The 23,643-nt window shown below is 38.7% G+C and overlaps 1 protein-coding gene across 1 annotated transcript in view; it reads right to left on the reverse strand.

Annotated features, from left to right (window-relative positions):
• Positions 1-23,643, reverse strand: part of DPYD (dihydropyrimidine dehydrogenase) — a 652,845-nt gene that overhangs the window by 67,804 nt on the left and 561,398 nt on the right. Inside the window, exon 20 of the mRNA XM_048497540.1 lies at positions 10,539-10,718. Within this exon, the coding sequence (XP_048353497.1) occupies positions 10,539-10,718 (180 nt within the window). The remainder of the gene's footprint in view (positions 1-10,538; positions 10,719-23,643) is intronic.

The following is a 23,643-nucleotide window of genomic DNA, read 5'->3' on the forward strand; positions in this document are numbered from 1 at the left end:
TTCTAAGCTCAATGATTTCAAAGGACTTAGGACTGTATAACCGATTTTACGAAAGTGCTGCTTAAATTTTAAATGTTAAATTTAAATTCTGATTTTAAACTGGTAATAGGTTAAGGGCTATGTTATATGATTGCTGAATAACAGCCATGTTGTGAGCCGCCTCGAGCCCTTCGGGGGTGAGGCGGCCTATAAGTCAAATAATAAATAAATAAATAAATAAATAAATAAAATAACTCCACTTAGGACTGCACGGACAGTGAGCCAACAGTTTTCTCCATGGTGTCAGCTCTTAGAAAAAGTTGAAAAAAACTGCTAACCCAACTCCATAGTCACCTAGATACATTCAGCAGCAAAAGCCAGAAGAAAGGTGATACTAAATACAAACATGATGACCATTTGTCTCTGAAGACCTGGATACTTAAGTCATTTGTCTCCTTGCCTTTTGTCTCACAGTGCTCTCTGATGTGAGCTAAAGGCCCTCTTTACTTGTTTTATCCATCTATTAATCTAACCCTAAGTCACACGAGAAAAAAATATACTTGCAAAAACGTATTGAATGAAACTCTAATAGTGTGTGGGGTTGATGGAACATACAGAGATGCTGCACACGGCAAGAGGTAGAGGGGGTAAGGGTTCATGGTTAATAGGAAAAGATGTCAAAAAATTGAAACATAATAATAGTGCAATTTATCCTTGCTAAACGTACTGCAGTGCGCTATAATTAAATATGAAAACCTAAATTTATCTCTGTGTTCGGCTGTCATTAATTTAACAGGGAATGCACATGTTGTAATCTAATGGCTGATCCCCCCCCCCCTCCTCGAAGTGCAGCATATTAAAATGTATATTAGCCTCAAGGTGCATAAACACAAAATAACAGGCCAAAGGTTTTGGCATGTGGAGGGAAAAAATCCATGCTCAAAGGCTGTCAAGTAACTGGTGATGCAGGGGAGCCACTCACTTAGCCTCATTAAGCCAAAGCTCTCTTTTGCTTGTCTTTTGTTCTGCATGACAGCAGCCTCTTTGTTGTATAATAATTCATTCCAAGTTCATTCCAAGCTACCGAAACTGGTGAACTGTGGCCATTTTAATGAGAAGTATTGGTGGTATGCATAATCTGGAAGCCACGTGGACCAGGCAATCACAGAGCACCGCAGCCAGCAAAATGAGACACTGTCGAAATCACAAATTTGTCAAGTTGTTTTTGGACAGGGTATTATAATAAGCACTAAAATATGCATCGTATTACTTTGCATCTGCCAGTCAAAGATCACTGTAATGAATGCATGCTGCAGGGTATGACCAGGCCGTTTTTGTAAGTAAAACAAACTGGAGAGTACAAAAAAGAATTATGTATTTTTGGCAGCACTCGACTTATTTTTAAATCCTTTTGCATCAGGAGCTAGATTTTCCTGGCATGGCATCCAATGCTAGCAGTAAAAGACATGAACATTGCCAGATCTAAGGAGTTAACTTGAATACGTGGCTGATGTTTTCCCCTGCTTTTTCTTAATGGCAGTGTTTACTGAAACAGACAAAAGCTTGAACTATGTTCTTACTCCATGTCAATTCCTCATTCTAGCAAGCATATAGTACATAAAAAGATGTAGAGATTAAAGTCATAGAGATTAAACCATTTTCAGTCCACCTCACTATAATCTCAGTGTGCTTTTTTAGAAAACAATTACCATCGAGAACTGCCTAGCTGTTGCCCAGATTACAACATTCCACAGTTTTATGAGTTGTTTGTAATTCTGTTATAAACTTTTGTAAACATGACTATTCACACATATTCAGCCTTCATACACAGTGGAACACAGGAATAAACTCAATGGTGCCTCAACCCCACAAGTAGAATGTTCAATGGGAAGTGCCCCTCACGGGAATATGAGCTCACTATATATATATAACTGTAAGAGACTCTTACTCCAGTCAACAATCGAGACTCAGGAAAGGTTCAAGAGCTTTACTGAACGGTGTCAGGACCTTAGTTGAAGAAAGCCAGAGCTGGGGCTCAGGCTTTCCAGCTAGCATATATTTCTACTTTCCCGCTACCAGTACCGGTTCCCACAATAGGCAGCATAAGAAAAGACAGTGTTAAGCCGGTATTGTTATGGGTTTCCAAACTCAAGGACAGCGATACAACTCACTCAGGCCCCAGGGAGGGGAGGAGTGGGGACACGTATTTCTCTAGTTACAAGAAGCAGTTAAAATAAAGATGGCCCATTACCACACAGATAACAGCAAGCGCAGGTGTGACCTTGGCGCCAGCCTCCCTGACAATAACACACCAGGTACAAATTCAGCAACAAATATATGGAGGGTGGGGGGAGAATAATAAATGATAGTCTGTGGAGAGGGGAAAATGAAAACCCAAGACTCATTTCTGGTTTTCCACTTCTATGATATACATATCAGAAGCCTGTTTGAATCAGCTTGTAGGAGAACAAATCATGGCTCAGTGGCTGAGCTCACGGGTAAAACAGACCCTTCCCTCCAGAAAAGCACAAGCTCTCCAGTTCTTATTCTGAATCCAACTTAAACATCTGACATTTCTCATTCTATATATGGCAACAGTCTTTGCTGTAAGAGTTTGAACATCACATTAATAGCATGAGAAATTAATGGGATGGCCTGCATCTATTCCTGGTGATTTGTTTCTCCCAATTGCATTGTGCACAGCTTTCACTTCACTTTCTAAAATAGAAGCTTCTTCCACAAAATATTCTTCTTTGAAGGAATCCTTTCATCTTCTGTATAGCTCCAACCTTTTTAAATTTTTGCTCTGTTCAGTTCATGAACTTCCATGTTGATCTTTCAACACCCCAAGACATTACTTAAATTTCCTTTTGATTTTTTGTATCCTGCGGAACGAATCTCTTGTTCTTCCTTTTTTGTTGTTCTGTTTCTTATTGGTTATTATACTGGTATATTACACTGATTATTATAATAGTTCTCATTCTAGCAAGCTGCTAGAAAGCTGGATTTAGACTGTACTTCTGTCATGTTTTTTGTTCCTTTTATATCTCCCTTTATATCTTTAGCAATTTAAAGAATGTCATCAGTCATTCAGCTAGGGTTTTTTATTTCTTTTGACTACAGGAATAGTTTTTGTGCATTCTCTCTTAATAATATATCTGGTTTCAATCATTACTCTGGTTCACATTCATCTGCTTCTATGACCTCTTTAAATAACAAGTAAGATGCTATTTTCACCCACCCATGTGACCAGGAAATATTAAGATTGGAGGAATGCTATCATTGGCCTGGGCAGGTTCCTCCTTCCTCCATCCATATGGCATTATACCAGATGCCTTTTCCCAGCACCTATTTGCAGTGCTGCCTTTTATTTCAAAGACTAACCCTGCCTGCTGCGTACAGCCCCATTACCCATAAAAAGCCTGCTAGGTTGCTGCTAACTTCAGGAACCATCCCTGCAGCCCTATCTCTTGAGAGCCAGCCCTAGAGGCACTGTGGTTTGAATGGGTGGCATCAGACCAGTCTCGCTTCTGACCAAGCAAGGTCAGACTGGTGTTACCCCACTGGAGCATAGCCTGGCTGGTGGTGCAAGAGAGTTGTCCTGGCTATTTGCTCTCATCACAGAGAAGAAAGGAGGGACTTGTGTTGCTGTGGCTGGTAAGATTGGATGGGATCCTGTCACTATCAGCAACCTTCTGTGGCTATGAGTTTTAAAAGAGAATCAGGGCTGAGGTTCAGATCTTCCCTGACACTATTGTCAAAATCACTCTCATTCAAAGGTGTTTTACCTACAATAAAGTTGCCAATGTATGTTGACCGAGCATTCATCTCACAGGACCCCTGACTGGGAAAAGCAGTTTGAGGAAGCAATTTGAACAGCCACCAGGGAAAGGGTTAAGCACCTACATTCAAAATTGAATCTCTCCCAAGGCTGCTTTTCATAAGAAACATTGAAGTTAGTTTGCCTCTTAGTCTGGTTTCCCAAATTCAGCCTACATCGATCAAAATCAATAGAGTGGCAAGGATGCTTATTTAGAGCTAAAGGTAAACAACAGAACCAAACTAATAAAGTGTGATAAAAAAGCTCTTTTCCCCTCTAGCATTCAAAGAGCAGCTGATAGTTTTCTTCCTTGGTTCTCTTGGAAAAATGTATATTTATTTTAATACCTACCATGTTTTTTATTTAATAATCAGAAGTGTGAGACTTTTCACCAACATCAATGAATAAATAGTGTCAGAATGGGAATGAATCTATGCCATTTTCCTAAAATTTTATTGTTAATGAATTTTCTAGCTTAGTAATTTCTTTCAACACGCAAGGTATTTTGATACTGTTTTCAATTCCTCACAAATATCTGTGTAGTGAGCCTAAACTGATGGCACACTTGTATATTTCTGATAAGTTACACAATGAATCCCTGCCAGAGGAATAAGGCAGCTTTATTTACATGTGTTTGTATGCTGGCCACTGTGAAAGGTATGAAATTTGTTTCATTCATGGACAGGTAGGTGAAATTACTCTAAAGGCTGATATATTGGAACACTTTTTGTTGCAACCAGCTGACACAAGTGCATTTCTTGGACATAATTGCAGGGAGTCTCCAGAGAAAGATCAAGTAAGCAAACCAATGAAAGGTTCCTGGAAGCAACAGACAGGACTAGATAGTGACTTCACATCGATCAAATTGTACCATGGGGAGTACAGTACCTTCTGAAGATACACTACAAACACACACACTTTGAGCAGACTATTTCCAGCACCTTCTTGAAAAATTTCTAGATTACTTGCTTTTATGGAAAAAATCTTTACTTTTATATTTCTTAGACAGTACAGTTGTGGCCTCTGAGTTATGCTATTCAGGTACTTTTTGTGGCTTGCAAGAAATCATCCACATTATCCCATCCTGCTAAATGAGATATCAAAAATGCTGCTGAACTCACCATGTTCATTTTGGTTACTCATTTCTGCACCTTTTTATGCTCTATAATATTCTTTTTTATGTGCGGTGAGCAGAACTGTACACAGTATGCAAAGTGTGGCTTCAACATAATCTGTACAAGAAAAGTATGACATCAGCAGTTTTATTCTCTATTCCTGTTCTAATGGTGGCCAGCATGGAATTTGCCTTTTTTCACAGCAGTCTGAGTTGATATTTTCATCAAGCTATTCACTACCACCCCAAAGTCCCTTTCTTGGTATGTTGCTGCCAGCCAAGATTGCATCTATGATACATGTGAAGATGAGATTATCTGCCCCAATATGCATCACTTTACACATAATTTTATTTATTTTAATTCCCACTACCCAGTTTTAAGAGATCCTTTTGGTTCTTCACAGTATATTTTTGTCTTAACCATCCAAAGTAATTTGGTGTTGTCTATAAACTTGGCAATCTCACTACTGAGCCTTAACTCCATGTCAATTATGAACAAGTTGAAAAGCACGGATACCAATACAGATCACTGTGGAACCCATCTGCTCACATTCCTCCATTGTGAGAACTAGCCACTTATTCCTACTCTCTACTTCCTTTTATCCAGTTTTCAATGCATAAGAGGACTTGTTCTCTTATCCCATGACTCTGGAGTTTGCTCAGAAGTCTTTGGTGAGGGAATTTGTCGAGAGCTGTCTGAAAATCCAAATAAACAATGTCTACCAGCTCATTCTTATCCATGTTTATTGATCCTTTCAAAGAACTCTAAAAGGTTAGTGAAACTTAGAACTTACCTTTACAGAAACCATATCCACAAAAAACATGTTTTGGAACTATGTCTCACTTGTCATTACAAGTGGGGCATAGTTCCAAAAACATAACTCTAAGATTGCACCATCCTGTGTTAAAGCAACATGTAAAATCCATTCTCTGAGTCTCACAGAACACAATAGAATCTAGGTAGTGATAGTGTGGTTTGTAATCTGTTTTGATAGTATTTGGCTGTAGCGGTGTTGTTAACGTGAGGGTGGGTGGAGGAGTACTTTTTCACAGCCTGTCTGTTAACTTCGGGGTGACATTCAGCACACTTTTTTGCAGCCTGTTTGTGAACTTTGGGGTGACATGCAGCATATTTCCTCACAGACTGTCTATGGACTGATGGGTTTGTTTTCAAATAGGTTCACGTGCGTTGTGGAGGGTGGTGGTAGAGTGCAGTTGGTGAAGGACATGAAGCTGGTGATGTTGAACTGTCACCCTTAGAATGTTCATGCAGCATGTCTGTGGACTGAGCGGTTGGTTTGCCCATAGAATGTTTGCGCAGATGGCCAGAGATGAGCAGTTAAAACAGTAAATAGGTAATAAATCGAGTGAAAGTGAATATTTTGGGAAATCCTTTCTTAGTGAGCACCTGGAGCATGCAAGGAACAGGTGTGCCAAATTTCATGTGTGTGGCTTCGGTGGTTTTTGAGTTCTGTGCATGAGTCAGTCAGTGAGTGGTATTTCATATTATAGATATAGATATAGTTAACTGCTACTGATTTGCCTAACTTTGTGTGGATTGCACCCAGTAAATTCAAAAGCTTTGCCAGTTTCCAGCCCCCCATAAACATTTAACAGAAGTTATCCACTTTTTCTTCCATGTTAATGTATCCCAGGAACATAGGTCATTTACTAGGATTATTTATTTGGTCACTTACTAGGGGGGAAAGGAACACAAATGTTGATGTTTCCAATTTTTTTTAACACTGCAGCTGGGTAACCTATTAGTGCAATCACACATAGAGGTTGTGCAGGCCAGCTGCAGAGAACTGAACAGAAGTGTTATAGAAGCCTTTGGGCTTCTACTCAAATTCCCCAATCTCTCCTCCCCTCTCTTCTTCTACTGCTCAAAGTGGCAACCACAACAATATTGTCAGCCTTCAAACCTTGGTTTCTGTTATTAAATGCAGGTGGAGGAGGCAGGATCCTTCCTAAGGCTAGACTGACCTCCCAGACTATCCTACTGGGTGAACTCGCTCATCCTAATCTAGCTCTCAGGCGTTGGGTTTCCATTTTGGAACAAGGTGGGATATAAATGAAGTAAATAAATAAATAATACACTTGAAGATAGGGGTAGATAGAATAAAGGTTGGGTACTGAGTGGGAAGGAGAGATGAAAGCCAGGAAAGTGGAGAAGATATGGAGGATTCCAGGGAGAAAGAAGATATAACGTCTGGATAGTGGGAAATGAAGTGACCCCAGGACGGTATTGAGTGTTCTCCCTTGTATTGTAGAGTTTAGTATCTAATATTTAATTATCATGAATTAATTTATAACCACACATTTCAGTGCACTAGGTCGACAAAAAGGTTTTATATTTGACTCTGTAAGCCACTGCTGAAATTGAACAAGTGCTCTCTTGTTTCTTCACTAATCTTATGCAATACAAACCAGTATGTTGGCTCTATGAAGTACTTTAAGTGCTCTTGATATGCTCAGATACATTTATTTATTTATTTATTTATTATATTTGTATACCGCCCTCCCCGAAGGCTCAGGGCGGTTTCCAACAACATAAAATTTAAAACATCATAAATATAAGTTAATTAAAATACATAAAATATTAAACTAGAGATGGCTTCAACTATTCTATTCTATTCCCCCTTTTATGAACCCACGGGAGGCCAGATGTTTACTTATTTCACATCCCAGGTAAATAGGCACCTGGAGGGGCTATTTGCTGTCACAAGTGACGTATGGGAGGGACAGGTACACACTGAGAGGCTGCTGGGGGACCTGTCAGAGATACTTCAAGTTCCCCGCCTGCTCCAGAACCAGCAAGGGGAGGAATTGTGGTTGGCACAAAGTGCTCTTGACAATCTTGGCATCCTGCTGGAGGATGTGATTCCTAGTGGCTACTGAACAGACTGCTCAAGACATCTCTCCCTTTCCTTTCCAAGGGGTGGGCACCTGTTGCTCCATGTGGGCAGGTGGTTGGCTTGGGGTGTTCATGGAGGGGATGCTGGGACCTATACCAACACTGGCAGGTGCTCGAGGACTTCTGGAAAGACTCTGACCCATTAAGCGTGCACGTGCCATTGATGGAAGTGGCTGGCTACTATGCAGGTACACCTCAGTATTGCTCAGCCTGAAATTGTTTAAAACTGATCAGTTTAGATAAAACAACCTTTTCTTAACTAAAAAAATGGTAGATGTTCCAATGTTTACATTTTCCCTAAAGCAAAACTAGAAGAACATTAAACTATTGTCTGAAGTCATTCATCTGCTGATTTTCTGTTCTTTTTAAATTTCTAGTACAGACAACAAAGCTTCCTTGGATACAGTCCCCTCCCCTTCATTCCTCTGTTAAGACATCAGTCTCATGTTAAGATTACTTTTGAATCATTAAATGTTTCTTCTAAGAAGCTTTTCATTTAATACCCTTATAAAGAGTTAATTATTGATACTGTGACAAGCTGCAAAAAGTATGAATTGCAATTTTCCTTCCCTCATTTGAAACGGTGTGAAAAGTATCTTCTGACAATGGCTATTTAGCATAATATAAAGGTATGACAAAAGATGAAAATCCCAAAGTTCCTTTTAAGCACATTATTAGACATATGTAAATTAAGTGTATATTTCTATAAAAATAAGTTAGTACACAACCTCTTGAACTCAAATTTAACTACACAGTGTTAGTAGTTGAAACAGAAATGACTTGATTCTTTTTTTTTAAAACCCCAGCAGAAATACTGTATTCTCCAGAGTTTAGTGATAGGATTGTCTTTATAATAGAAAGGTAATGTTATAATTTTCAGAGCTTTACAGAGAACAAAGAAACCCCTCTAACCTCTTACTGAAAAGAACTCTACTCTTCAGCAATGATAAGCAGAGATTTGAAGCAATCTGACACTCCAAATCCTATTCTTTTGTAAATCTTTGCTTTATACAACATTTTCAACCATGTTATATTAGATTTTTCGAAGGATAATCAATAGGCATGATGTATAACTGAAAGCCCTCTTCAAAGCAAATCTCTTCCAGAAGCCAGAAACAAAAGCTCAGGTTTTCTGCTGAAAATCTAGTTCTCAGCAGTGGAGGGAGGCAAAAACCATCGGGGAGCAAATTAAAAAGCCAGTTCTGACCATGACGCTCCTTGTTGAAAGTAAAAGTCACCCTGAGCCTGCTGTAACTTATTCCAGCTGGCAACAGTCCCCAAGGAATCCTATTGCAAATTGGGAATGCTTAAGCACAGCAACTACGTGGAGAGAATCCCTATATGGCTTCAGAGGGCTACTTTCTGGGCTCTTGGCACCATCAGATTAGTGAGTGAAAAGGGGGAGTGGAGATCCTCTGGAGAATATGACTCAAAATTTAAATCATGTGCAAATGCTAAATCTGTTCAATTGGTATGGCATTTTCAAAGGCATTAATAAATGTACTTAACCATGCAGTGATAAGAACTACACAGCTATGTCTACTCTGGCTTTCTGTTACTTACTGAGCTCAGTTCAAAGTGCTGGTGATAAAGCATTTGAATGGCTGGGGTCCAGCACTATCTAAGAGTTCCTACTCATATGTTCCAGCATGGTCTTCATGATTGACTGGAAACACCTTATTAAGCTTGCTATCTATGTTTGGTGTGAAAACTTCAAGGTTGTACAGGAGGCCAGCTCCGAAACCAAAGACTCAGAAGGAATGTGGTGCTAGAATACCGAAGTCACGATATTTTATGAACGTCTCCTATGCAAAAACAACAACAAAGCAACCCAAAGGCACAAAATGAGCACAGCTGGAAGAGGGCTTGGATAGAATATCTTTTGTCTCTAATACACTAGGTTATTATTTTTACTCTTTCATCTTACTTACCTTCTACTTACATTGGAAAATGTTAAAACTAACACCCACATTAGATATCTGAAGTGCAGTGGAAACTTTTTGTTATCTCAGGATGTCCAGCAAAAAGTGGGATGGAGCAAGAAGGAGTTTTATCCAATGGGATGGATAATCATTAATCGATCAGATGAGGTGAGGCAATAGGATGAACGAATATGCAGACATTTAGTGGTGTTGAATCTAGCCATGAAAGCCTTCGACAATACATTTAGGGGTGTCTTTCATTATTTATAGTTATGCAAAGCACCTTCCTCATGATTCTCTTCAGGGAGAGGTATTTTTCCAACCCAGATAGTTGGCCTTTGGCCTTAGTTCATACCTGCAATGAGTGTTGTGGTTGCTGCATGAAACACAACCATGAGGAGAGTGTTTTGCATGATAAGCTCCTTGTGTATAGTAACTTCCTTGGATTAAATAATTTGTATGCACTTGTGCAATCAAAATTTATGGTACCAGAAAACACAACAATGTCCTACTTGTGTTGTTTACAAACTTTAAACTCATAATGGGGCTTACTATCAAACAAGATGATGATGGACTAGCTTCACAACAGCTTTTCTGGTACTTTCATCATTTTTAAAAAACTTTTCTTAGTCTCATAGAGAATGAAGAAAGTGATATAGTGAGAGAGATGAGAGAAAAAAAGTCCCATCTTTAATATTCAATTTTCAACTTTATCTCAAAGTTAATGGGACTAATGGCCCTGGGCCAGAGATTCACAGCTGAGAAAAAATAAGGTACAGAACATACCTTTCCCATAAGGTCAATAATTTTGGGCACAGGCTTTCCTTTTTGAAGCCTTGTAGTTGGTGAGCTCTGTCCATCCCAGTCTTGAAGCTCCTCTATGCTCTGCAGGTATAGCAAAGCCCTTAGCCCAGTACAGTAATCTTCAATCACAGTAAAATCTTGATTCTGTATGGCACTGCATACCTGGAAGAGAGAACATAAACTTGTTACTGCAATACTTTACATGCAATACTTGTTACTTGTTACTGCAATACTTTACATGCAATACTTTACATGCAATACTTTACATGCAATACTTTACATGCAATACTGGTTACATGCAATACTTTACTGGTATTTGAGACAGAATATTCAGTACTCAGGCGATCAAAGACTACTGATAGTCAACATCTGTATAGTTTTCTGAGGCATCAATTAATCATGTATGGCTTTAATTGCCATAACTCTTCATGCTAATAAGTTCTCATAAGTAAGATAGTTGGAAACAGCTCAATGGAAAGAGGCACTTCATAGTTCAGTGGTCAAAATTCATCATTTCAGTGAAACTTGTCTGAGAATTCTGAATCTTTGTTGCTGCTGTGATTGCTGTCTAGCTCACGTATAAGAACAAACTCACTCATAATAAGGTAAATAAATGGGACCTGTTTTTTAGCAAGGGTTAAGCTGTCCATGATAGATCAATATACAAGGTTAGGGGTTTTCCTGGACCCATACCTGCAAATGAGTAAGTAGATTGGTGCTGTTGCTAGGAAAACCTTTCAGTTACAGCTAGCTTGTATGCTGGCCTTTTATCTAGATGCTGCTGACATGGCTACAGTAATCCATGATAACACAATCACCAGATTGGACTATTTTAACATTCTGTATAGGGCTGCCTTTGAAGATGTTTTGTTCCAATTGATCCAAAATGTGGTGGTAAATCTCTGGGAACACGTAACTAGTGTTGCTACTTAGCTGGTAAAGGCAGGGCACTTCCCTGTGATTCTCCCTATTCCCCACATGGAAGTCACTTCTTGTTTAAGAACAGGAAGTGAAATCATCGCACTTTAGGAATTAAAAAAAATCTTTATAATTTTATAGTAGAGGTTTTGAAATTCCTAGAGTATCATGACCTCCAAGAAGTCTCTCCCCACCCCCCTTGCTCCTGGGAATTATATAAATAAATAAAATAAGTATGAACTTGTATAGGACTAAATGGTGACATACTATTATATGTCCTAAACAAAACAACTTTCAGTTTCACATGTCAGCATGTTTGCAATCAGAGATACACAACTTTCACTATCTCTCTCTATTCTGATCTTGCATGGAAAATGAACCATGGAATGTAGCTCTTGCTAGGAAAAACTAAGGTATAACAGTGTGGCATCCAAATATTATCCAAATTCTATCTTCAATGTAGTACGAACCAAGAATTACAATTATCCTAGACAAGGCACTTGCTATAGTTAAGAAATATGAAATTAATGGTCAACTCCTCTAAGGATTGCTCTTTCTTACAATTGCTTGCGCGCGCGCATGCGTGCGTGCATACACACACGCACACACAAACACACACTACGTCTCACAATATAAAATTAGCTAACACAACTGATCAAATCCTCAACAAACTTATCTAGGTTTGCAAACTTATCTAGGTTTTATTCACTGTGCCATATACCATCTTACAAATTGTTCAAGTGGGAAAAGTATATATTACTTTTTGAAATACTGTACACTACAATTGTGCAGGAAGAAACAAGGAATAAGCATAAAATATGCACAAGAACATTTCCTATGCAGCCCATTTACATTACACAAAATCTGTTTCTCTGGAGAAACAGTGTGAGCATTAATTAGGTCTGTTATGCCTTCCATAGATTTAGTCTTTCTCTCTCTCTTTCCAGAACAATTATAAAGAACATCATTATAATTTCCTCCACAGGTTATTTAACTGTAAAACTCAACTGATGCTTTATTTAAATTTCTTTGTTCGGTAAGGGTTTCTAATTGTTAAACATATGAGCAACATTTTTTTTAGCTTTTCAGAAAAGAAAAGAGGTATTAAAAATGCTGGTAACTCACACACTAGTTAATATAATTTAACCAAGCCAAATTTGATGCTGAAACCCTATGCTATTTTGACACAACTTATGCAGGTGAAATACACAGGAGCATTGCTGTTCTGATCTTATAAATAATGTGATTTTTAATGTGCATCACCTTATTCTGATGACAGGAACTGAAACAATACCAGAATGCACTAGAGATCACTGCAGAATCACAAAGACTATCTAGTCTAATGCCAACTGTGCATCAATGAATATCACCAAACTTTCCTTGCCTATCTGAGAGCCCTTAGGAGTGCTGGACAAAATCTAGAAAAAACTGAGTGGGGATAAGGGGGAGGCAGCAGGGTGCACCAAGAAGCAATAAGGTACCCATGAAAGCTCTCAGGGACTGCAAGAGTTGATCTGCCACAGTCCTAAAATCAAGCTAGTCTGAATTATTGACAGAATCCTAGACTTTAAAGAAGAAAGAATGGATTTAAAGGGCCTGAAGGGCCTGAAGCAATGAGATGGCCCACTTAGTAGCCTCAGTGTGAACTTCTCCACAAAGACCTTTAGGAAAGTGAAAGCCAGAATGGTGTAGAGTAGTTTGACTGTCAGACTAGGAATAGAGGGATTCAGGTTCAAATCTTCATTCTGCCACAAAGTTGACTGAATGACCTTGAGCCGATGACTCTGTCCCTCAACCTAATCTACCTTGCAGCATTGTAAGGACAAAATGGAGCAAGGAGAGTGAGTTTCATCACTGTGAACTCCTCAGAGAAAGAGTGGGATTAAAATGATTTGATAGATCAACAGAATAGACTGGAGTGGTTAGAATCAGACCTCGCTTGAAAAGTCTGGGGCACAGAATTGGTATGTAGATAACATTTATGGCTTCTTCCAGGCAGAAAATGATAGGGACATCTTCCTCTGACTATCTAATATCCATGAGGAATCAGTTTCATGGGCAGCAGATACCAGCTTAATGTCATTATCAGAGAGGACTGGGTTTACAATACCATCCACACAATTGCTATCCCATTAGTTATCCAACCATTAAGGTTGCTGTGTCTTAATCTGGGGACTCTCCCACACGCTCGGAGATGAGAATAAACAGTTTTGTTCCTATCTGTCAGCAACACAGAATGCTTCACCCAACCAGTGTGCAAAATTCCATGTGGATGCTGTCAATTTCTGTACATTCTCATACAGGCATGAGACCATGTGTGCAACTGCTAGTCAAGTGACATTAGCCTTAACGTACAGTAAGCAGACAACAAAGTTTGACTTTGTACAATATTTGTTCCCATTTGCTATCTCTGTACAACACCAAAACAATGATATCTATGCACCGCATTTAGCCATAATCGCTACGAGATCAAAAGGAGTTCTTGAAGCTGAAGCTTCGAGAATAACATTACTGAAAGATATGAGGTTAGCTGTTTCTGAAACAAGGACTGTGGTATATATGAATATATAATGAGGTATAAGCAGTTAGATTTTGGAGTGTAATTCTTGACGAAAGAGACTTCTATAATCAGCTCATAAAGATTGTTCATAAGGATATATTTATGGTTATTTATCCGGATAGAAAGTTGTAATAAACACACATATATCGAGAGACAACATAAAACATTAACCATGAGGCACGAAACCTGGCAATAGTCATCAGTGCGTTCCAGTCAGGTGAAAGAATTAAGAGTCAGTATCTCCAAGGGAAATTCACCGAATCGAAAGATATTAAGTTGGAGTTGTGGTAGCTGATAGTAACAGCTCCAGCAAGTTCTGAAGAAATTACGGCGACAGCAGTTACATTCGCAGAACGCCGCCGTAACTAATCCGATGCTTTCAACAGAAATTTTCTTCAGCGCGTTCAGGTAATCAATTCTATTAGAAATGGCTGCATAAATAACCAACTGTCATTTTAGATGCTGATGCAATTGCGTTGAAATTGTGCTGACATTATATATGTTGCTATCTTTGTAGCAATATGGTAATAAAGTTGCTTTCATATTAGCAGCCGCAATAAAAGAAACAATTTATCGTCATCAATAAGTTAACATTTTGGTCGAGATAATTTTAAATTCAACTTAAACATAGCCGATGATCAGTTACAGTAAAGATGTTACAAAGTTACTTACAGATATTGAATTCTCTTATTTGTGTAAAGTTTAGCTGGTGCAGTTAAAGTGACATAAAGCTTTCTGTTATTCAGTGCGAATCTACCCAGTTACAAAGGTTTATTCCACACATGCAGAATAACAATAATGCACTTTCAAACTGCTTTCAGTGCTCTTTGAAGTTGCGCGGAATGGGCAAAATCCACTTGCAACAAGCTGTGGAAAGTGGTTTGAAAACGCATTATTTTGTGACAAAGTGAAGTCAGTATAGCCATAGATTAACGAAGAATAGTATTCAGTCATTCGTAAAGCTTGATTGTTGCATTCTAGTTTAGTGAAATAGACCCTAAGCTAACGCCAGCAATCATAAAAGCCAGATAATATCAAATAGATGTGCCATATAATAATGGAAGGAACTTATCAAATTAGCAGGCAATTGCTGCATTCACTATTCCTTGTTCATTACTGTTTGACAGTACTGTTATACCAATATTGCTCTCATATAGTCTTTCAGTATGCCAGCTTTGTAAAAGCGAAGACAGGTTCTTCTTTCGTTAATTTCATGTTCATACATTTTCAGTTTCAGGATATGAGAAAGCAGAAGATTATTATATATGTTACTATCTTTGTAGCAATATGGTAACAGTTGCTTTCATAAAGACGAAATAAAAGAAACAATTTACTGTCATCAATAAGTTAACATTTTAACAGATATAATTTTGTTCAACTTAAACATAGCTGATGATCAGTTACAGTAAAAGATACAGTTACTTACAGATATTGAATTCTCTTATTTGTAAAGTTTAGCTAAGTAAAACTGACATACAACTTTCTACATTCAGTGAATCATCTAGTTACAAAGGCTCATTCCACACATGCAGAATAATGCACTTTCAAACTGCTTTCAGTGCTCTTTGAAGCCCAATGCTTGAGGCAATGGCAAATCCTTGCTAAAACAGTTGTGAAAGTGGTTTGGAAAAGCGCATTATTTTTGCGTAATGCGCGAGGGCCAAAGTAATATATATGCCTTCAGCAGACTTCTAGCAGTTTACAAGTTGTGCAGTAACTGTCATCATGCAGTTTGAATTTGCTGCGCATTCTAGCTTAGTGAAACAGACCCTAGCTTCAACGTAGCCAATCGCCATCAACAAGTTGCATAACAATGTCACATCAGATGTGGTACATTAGTACAATAACTTAGCGAATTCTAGGTCCTTATTCAAACCAGTTTGGCAACTGTTTGGCAAGTGGATCTCACCAAGCCTCCTGTCTAAGTAATACTCGTTTTGACAGTGTTCACATCTTCAACATTGCCCTATATAAAAAATAAAACCATAAATTTGAAATCTCTCTCGGTGTGATGTTTTTCTAAAAGTGTTTTAGTTAATGGTGCCTCTTTGCTTTCTTAGTATGGCTTGCTCATGTGCTCATACAATCCATTTGTTTCAAAAGGAAAATCTGGTGGGTCATCCCCATTGATATGAGAAAGCTTGCAGGTGACAGATGATCAGGTATACACATTTGTCAACTGATTAGGGAATAAAACGCCAACAGTTGACAATAATGTATACCTTTGATCATCTGGTCCTTGCAGAAGCTACTCGCATATGCCATGGGGATTTAGGACCACCAGATTTTTTGAAACAAAGATTGTATACCGAGCACATGAGTGCTTGGGCGCATTACTCAAGAAAGAAGAAGAGGCAATTCATTAACTAAAACACTTTTTAGAAAAACAGCATACTGAGAGAGATTTCAAATTTATGGTTTTATTTATATAGGGGCAACGTGTTGAAGATGTGAACACTGTCAAACGAAAGTATTACTTAGACAGGAGGAAGACTTGGATGGATCCACTTTAAACAGTTGCCCAAAGCTGGGACTGAATAAGGACCTAGATTTCACTGTTATTTATAATGTAACACATCTGATGTAGCCATTGTTACCGACCCATGCAACTTGCTGATTTGCTGGGGAGCCGTTGAAGCTAGGAGTCTGTTTCACTAAAGCTAGGAGATGCAGCAAATTCAAACTGCAGATGACCAGTTACTGCAACTGTAACCGTTGGAAGTCTGCTGAGGGCATATACATTACTTTTGTAACCTTCAGATGATTCGCACTGGAATGTAGAAGCTGTATGCTTGTTTTACTATAGCTAAACTTGCAGGCACAAATAAGAGAAATTCAATCCTGTAAGTAACTTCAATATCTTTTACTGTAACTTTGATCATCGAGTATGTTTTAAGTTGAACAAAATTATATCTGTTAAAATGTTAACTTATTGATGACGATGGGTAAATCTGTTTCTTTATTTCGCTGCTTTAACTATGAAAGCAACTGTTACCATATTGCTACAAAGATGCTCTTAACATATATAATGTCCAACACAATTTAAAATAACTTTATCTAAATGACAGTTTATTTATTTATGCAGCTATTTCTAACAGAATTACCTGAACGCATACTCGGAAGAAATTTCTGTTGAAGCGCACGTCGGATTAGCGGCGCAACGCTCGTACTATGAATGTGCTGCTGCTAAGCCATAGAAGTATTCTTCATCACTTGCTGGAGCTGTTGCTGTCAACTACAACAAATCAGATTAATATCTTTGATTAATTAAATTTTTGGAGATACTGAATCTTTATACTGACTGGAACGCTAATATGATTCATTGCAGGAGTTTCAGGCCTCATGAACAATGTTTATGACATGCTCTCATTATATATGTGTTTATTACCTTTCTATCCAGTTAAATAATCCATAATATATCCTTATGAACAATCTTTATGAACGGTTTATGAAGTATCTGTTCAAATTACACTCAAACTAACTGCTTATACCTCATTGCCTTGTATCCCTATATATACAGTCCTTGTTTTTTAGGCTTGGCTGGCCTCATATCTTTCAGTATTGGGTTGACTGTATATATTTCCTGATCTGTTTAATATTTTCCTGGAAAACAAGGCAGCAGCTTCTTTCATCTGAGCTGTTATGGTGGCAGCACATTTTGTGCAGATCAGAAACATTGCTTTCTGCCTTTATTTTTCCTTTCTCTGCTGAATGACAACATTCTAGCATTCACAAGGATGCCATCTTGCTTTCTCAAAAAGAGGGTTAAATTTTAGGTTTGCTGCTGCACTGCATAAGATTGCAAATTCAAAGAATTTTCAAAATGTTACATTTTTAATAAGTCCGCGTTTGACATCATAATTTCTAATTTCTTACCGTATAATGGAATGAGCAACAGAGATTCTGGACTGCAATTCTTTGAAAGTTCCTACATAAAGGTTGTTTTGCATTTTTTACTTTTAATCCGGCTGACTTAGCAATGTCAGTCAATGGCAATGTATGAAAGGTAAGCCAAAATGTATGTAACCTAAGCTCCTTGATCTTGTATTATGTGAGTTAACCATGTGGGATGGGGCATAGAAATATTTTAAATAAATAAATTATTATTATTATTGTAGATTTCACAGCTGCCAGATCTTTAGCTGGTTGTTGGCCTTCATTACAATTCGAGCCTCACCCAGAAGCCTAGGAAGTTGTAATGTATCTATGTAGTATTCGTGCGGATCCCAGCAGGGCTGCCTTCTGAATTTAACAGATGTTAATTTTGTCAATTTGAAGATGTTTCAAGTGCTGCCCTAGTGTTTTCGGGATGGCGCCCAGCATGCCGATTACCACTGGGACGACCTCAGCTGGTTTGTGCCATAGACGCTGAAGCTCGATTTTTTTGAATCACGATATCTAGTGACCTTCTCGTGTTCTTTTTCAATTACCCTGCTGTCACTGGGGACTTCTATGTCGATGATGCTCACTTTCTTGTCCTCGATCATGGTGATGTCTGGTGTATTATTATTATTATTATTATTATTATTATTATTATTATTATTATTATTATTATTATTATTATTATTATTATTATTATTATTATTTAAATTTGATAAACTGCCCACCCCCAAAGGGATCTGGGCGGTGTACAACAGAACAACAACTAAAAACAATAGTGCACAATAAATAAGGGGCTTATTTATTTCAATCGTTGGTGGGAGACTGTAGCAGAGCAACAAGACTTTATCTGCAAAAAAGATGGCAAAACCCTCACAACCAAGTGTCAAATCAGAAATTTTGGATCTTATCAGCAGGCATATCAAAGAATGAACAACATTAAAAAAACTGCGTTGGCAAGAGCTTGTGGACACAATGGAAGATGCATAGAATCTCTTCTTTGGTGCCTTCACTGCCATCTCATAGGCTTTCATAAACATCCTATAAGATGTTCTTGTAGCTCCATCACAACTTCATCGCCAACCTTGCTCTAGCCATCTCAGCTCCCTTTTCAGCAGCCTTAGCTCCTCAGTATACCACGGAGTCAGATTGACATGGGAGCAGACAGGGCATTGGGGAGAGATCTCAGAGAGCTGGATATTCCAGTCCTCCACCAGTGCATCAAGGGAACCATCAGTGAGCTTTGGATCCCACAGGACATTCTGGAAGGCATTGGATCCTTATGGGTGGGCATAAATAACCCCGTTGCCTAGACAGGGGGTGGGTGAGTGAGTGAGTAGTGACGATCATCAGGGTCTTCAGAGCAATGTGGTCTGATCATGGCACATTTATCTCCATCCCAAAGAACAAATCCAGTGTGTGATTTGTTTTATCAGTGTGGTCCATCTCAATCAAGGAGAGTCCCAATGCTGCCATGGATGACACTAGGTCCACTACCTGTGATGATGTAGCCAAATCTTTATGGGTGTTGAAACCACTCAAGACAAGAAGCCTAGGACGTCTCAAGGCCCATTCAGAGATGACTTCAAGCAGCTTCAGCAGGCTGTCTCCCAGCATGCTAGGCAACCAGTACACCAGTAGAACAGCCATACTCTCCACGGTATTCCACACCAGGCCCACATAGTCAAAGATCGAGATCATTGGCACAGGGAGAGAGAAAACCTCATGGATAAATATATTACACACAAAAGCAAATACAATGAAATATTAACAGAGCAACCCAGTTTGTGGGAGGGGTAGTGCTGTGGTGGCTGGAGACAGCACCATGAAGGCAGCACTGTGCTGTCTCCAAAGGGGCTTCAGGCAGTGCGGAAGGGGGGGGCACTTGAAATCCCTCCCATCACCTGAATTGCCCCATTGCTGCCAATGGCATATGACATATGAAAGGGATGGGGGGCAGCATTTCTGGGCTGGAATGTCAGTGGAAGTCAACAAACTTTGACCCTGGGCATACCCTGGCCCACCCTCCCACACTGGTGTCGCTCTGCGGTGGCCTAGACTTCCAGGTTTCACCACTGGAGAGTTGAAGGGCAGCTAGCTACTGGCATCTCTGCCCCCTCTGCTGGCGAAGGTGGCCCTTGTACTGGTGAAGCAAACACAATGGTGCTGTCCTCCACCACTCCCTATGAGTGTTCAGCCCCCCCCCCCCCCCGTGGACTGGGTTGCCCATTGTGGAAATCAGTGTCAGAGGAGGCAGTGATGATGGTCACAGATGGCTTTAAAAAGAAATGAATGTGGCTTTCAGTGGGAACTCAGTACATTTCTGTAATTTCAGTTTATTTCTGCATCTCCAGAGTCTATGAAATCCAAGACAAGATCATTAGCATAAAATCTCAGGATTTCTAATCAGGACATTTCTCAGTCCTCATTGTTTGCTCCTGCTGTTCAACTGTCCTCTCCTTAACTTTTCAAAATGTCCAGTTTATTTGAAAGTACCAGAATATGCTCAGCATAATCAATAAGGCCTTACCTAACTTGTATCAGTTCACGTTACAGGTATGTGCATAGCTTAGCAAAGATGGGATTTGCTTGCTTAGATGTTCCTTATGAGGAAAAAAACCTGCTTGCACACCAAAGAATGTCAGAAAAAAGGCTTTAATTAACCACTATCTGCGAAATGTGCATGTACAGATTTTTAGTGATTTCCCATCTGCAGCTTTACATGATATTTTCCAAGCAAAGTTTTATGGCCTGATTCTGAATGTATTCTGTCAGACTGCTGCCGTAAAGCCAATCTCTTGAATACCAAAGGAACATTCATCTGAAAACTACCTTAACACATTTAGACCAAAAATACCAGAAAAATACTATAAAACAAGAAATGTTTCTCTTTCTGGTTTATTCAGGATGGACTTTCCTTGGTCCACAGAGATGTCACTCTTGGCAGACACAGATCTGTAATGAACAATATCATTAAAGTGGGAGCGTGTTTTTCCCTTGAGGAACATTCCTATGGGGCCATATTTTTGTAAGCTAGAAGTCTATCAAAACCAGCCAGCAAAACAATTTTTCTGTCTTGGGACCTCAATTTAGTCTTGGAGTGATTAACCTCTCATCCTTTTGAGACTCTTCCTTCAATAGAGCTATATTTTCTTCCCACTAAATTGCTTTCGGGCTCCATCAGCCTGGCTATAAGAATTTGTGAACTCAATTTTGTGTCCACGAAAGAAACTTATTTGTGATCCTTGAAAGGAGGAAAGTTCTCTGACCTCAAGAGTCCTACAGGAATAAAGTAGAAAACCCACTTTCACACTGCCCAAGAGGTGGCTTCTCCATGTCTTTCAGTCCAAGGTAACAACTTTCAAGGAGGAGCAGAAAAGTTCAGCTTGTTCAGATGCTTTATAAATATCTCCCAAACACATTCAGTAATTTATTTGCTTCTGGAAATACATTCATTGGCCATTTTATTGATAAGAGAAAATTTAAATATGATTAAAAACATGTACAGTTAACTTGTGGTTAGATACTCAAGAACTGACTACAGTTAGACGTTTGAACACTATTTTATGAAGTCAGAATAACAGCAGAAATGTATCCAGTATGATATACTGTCATGGATTCTATCACTCTATGAAGAAATGTTTGAAGTCATCTGTTGTCTAAGGAAACTTTTTTAAGTATCTCTCTGGTCAACTGGAGAAATGCTCAATTTTAAGAATTCTCGGCCACTGTTTATACATCGGGCCTGAAGAAAATCAAATGGCAAAAGACCAACACTTTTTCAGTACCCCATTATTATTGCTGTTGCTGATATAAGTATGATTAGTTTGGATTACTCAAAAGCAGCATCAGTCACAGTACACTTCCAAAGCATATTTTTATCCTGTGAAACACTAGAGATCCATTATGGAGCAGAAAAAACACACACATCCATCTAGAACGTATGTAGCACCGTATCTTGTGATAGCCTGCCAAGAGGACAAATGTATTCTTCCAATTTAGCAACTAAATGTTCAAAGGATTCTAAAGCTAATCTAAGGCAGGTTCCATATTCAAGAGTTGTTACTTTTTTTTTTAAGTGCACACCGTACAAAGCAACGCCTTCATTCTATTCCCTTTCCGGTTACAGCTGCTAGAAATAAATGACTGTAGAATCCTTTTCAACAAAAGGTCATTTGTGTCAATGGACAGCACACTGAGTTCAGATCACCTGCGGTAATTGCGAATTAATGCTCTACTGCTAATGCATTAACTACACACTATTGATCTACAATTGAATCATACGGGCTGCTGTGAAGTGATTTTTTACTTTAATATTTTTGTGCTTTTATGGCATTTTCCATAATGCATTTTCTCTTTCAACTGGAGTTTTCTATAATTGTATCCATTTTTAATTTCCTACAGTGAGATGACTTCTAAAAATGCATGCCTTTGCCTCAAAAGCCTTTTAAAAAATCTACCAAAGGAAAAGATGTGACTTGGTGGAGCACATATGTGAAATAAAAGAGATATGTGAAAATAGATGAAAGTCTTATTTGTGCAAAGATTTAGGAGAAAGAGCTCACATGAAAAAAAAGTTGCACAGGAATGCTATACTTTATATAATATGCACAGGAATGCTATACTTTATGTATATATATAAAAAAATTAGGCTTTGTGTCCCTAAGCCCCCTAACAATGCAGTCCTAAAACAGAATCAAACAGTACTAAATTCTACTGACATCAATGAACTTAGAAGGATATAACTCTGTGTAGGATTGCACTGTAAACAAGAAAATTCTTGATTAATTAAAATATTCACTTTGGCTGTCAAATGCATTTAAATTTGCTTGTATTCGTGTTGTTGCTGATTTCTTGGCTATATTTGCTAGGAAAGATACTCAGATATTTTTGGATAGAAAATACCCAAGAAAAAACATAGATAAATTGCTGAGGAAGAATTAGGACCAGAAGAAACTCTACATCAATGGAGGTACATCTGTTTTGCAAAAGACAATCCATAATGAATCATGTTATCTGGTATTCTTTTTTGAAGTTACAGTTTCTTATTGAGGGCTAAGCATAGAATTGTCCCTGCCTCATGATTCAATTAAAAAATGAAGATACTGCAGGGATTTTTGACTTTAAAATAAGAAGGCTAGTTTCTGTGTCAGTGAGCAGCACCAATAGACTAGCCTAAAACTACAACAAACTTCCCACTGATGGGTAAAATAGTAACATTTTGAAATCCTCTTGTATACAAATAGACCCAATTATTGGCAGACCACATAAGAGAAGAGTTTGCCACTATGTTGTAATGTATGGATTTCTGACTTGGGATTTATGGTGTCATCTGTTGTGGATGGAGTTGCCCTTCCCTTGAAGAAACCAGTCTGTAGCCTAAGGATACAATTGGACCCATGCCTAATGCTGGATAAGCAGGTGGAAGCTGTGGTCAAGGGTGCCTTTTGCCAACTTGTTAGCCATCTGTGGCTTTCTCTGGACAGATAAGATGTGGCCATTGTGGTACATGGCCTGATTACATTGAGGTTAGAGTACTACAATGTACTTTATGTGGCATTGCCCTTGAAAAGTGTTTCAAAACTTCAACTGGTACAACACACTGCAGAAGGATATTGGCTGGAGTCATAGGGACCATATCACTTTAGTCTTTGTGCTACTGGTGGGCAGGACGTGGTCAGGTCTGACCTTGAGGGGCTAAATGGGCAGCAGGCAAACCACAGTCTGATA

This window comes from Sphaerodactylus townsendi, linkage group LG05 (genome assembly GCF_021028975.2).
Source record: "Sphaerodactylus townsendi isolate TG3544 linkage group LG05, MPM_Stown_v2.3, whole genome shotgun sequence".
NCBI classification, from domain to species: Eukaryota; Metazoa; Chordata; class Lepidosauria; order Squamata; family Sphaerodactylidae; genus Sphaerodactylus; species Sphaerodactylus townsendi.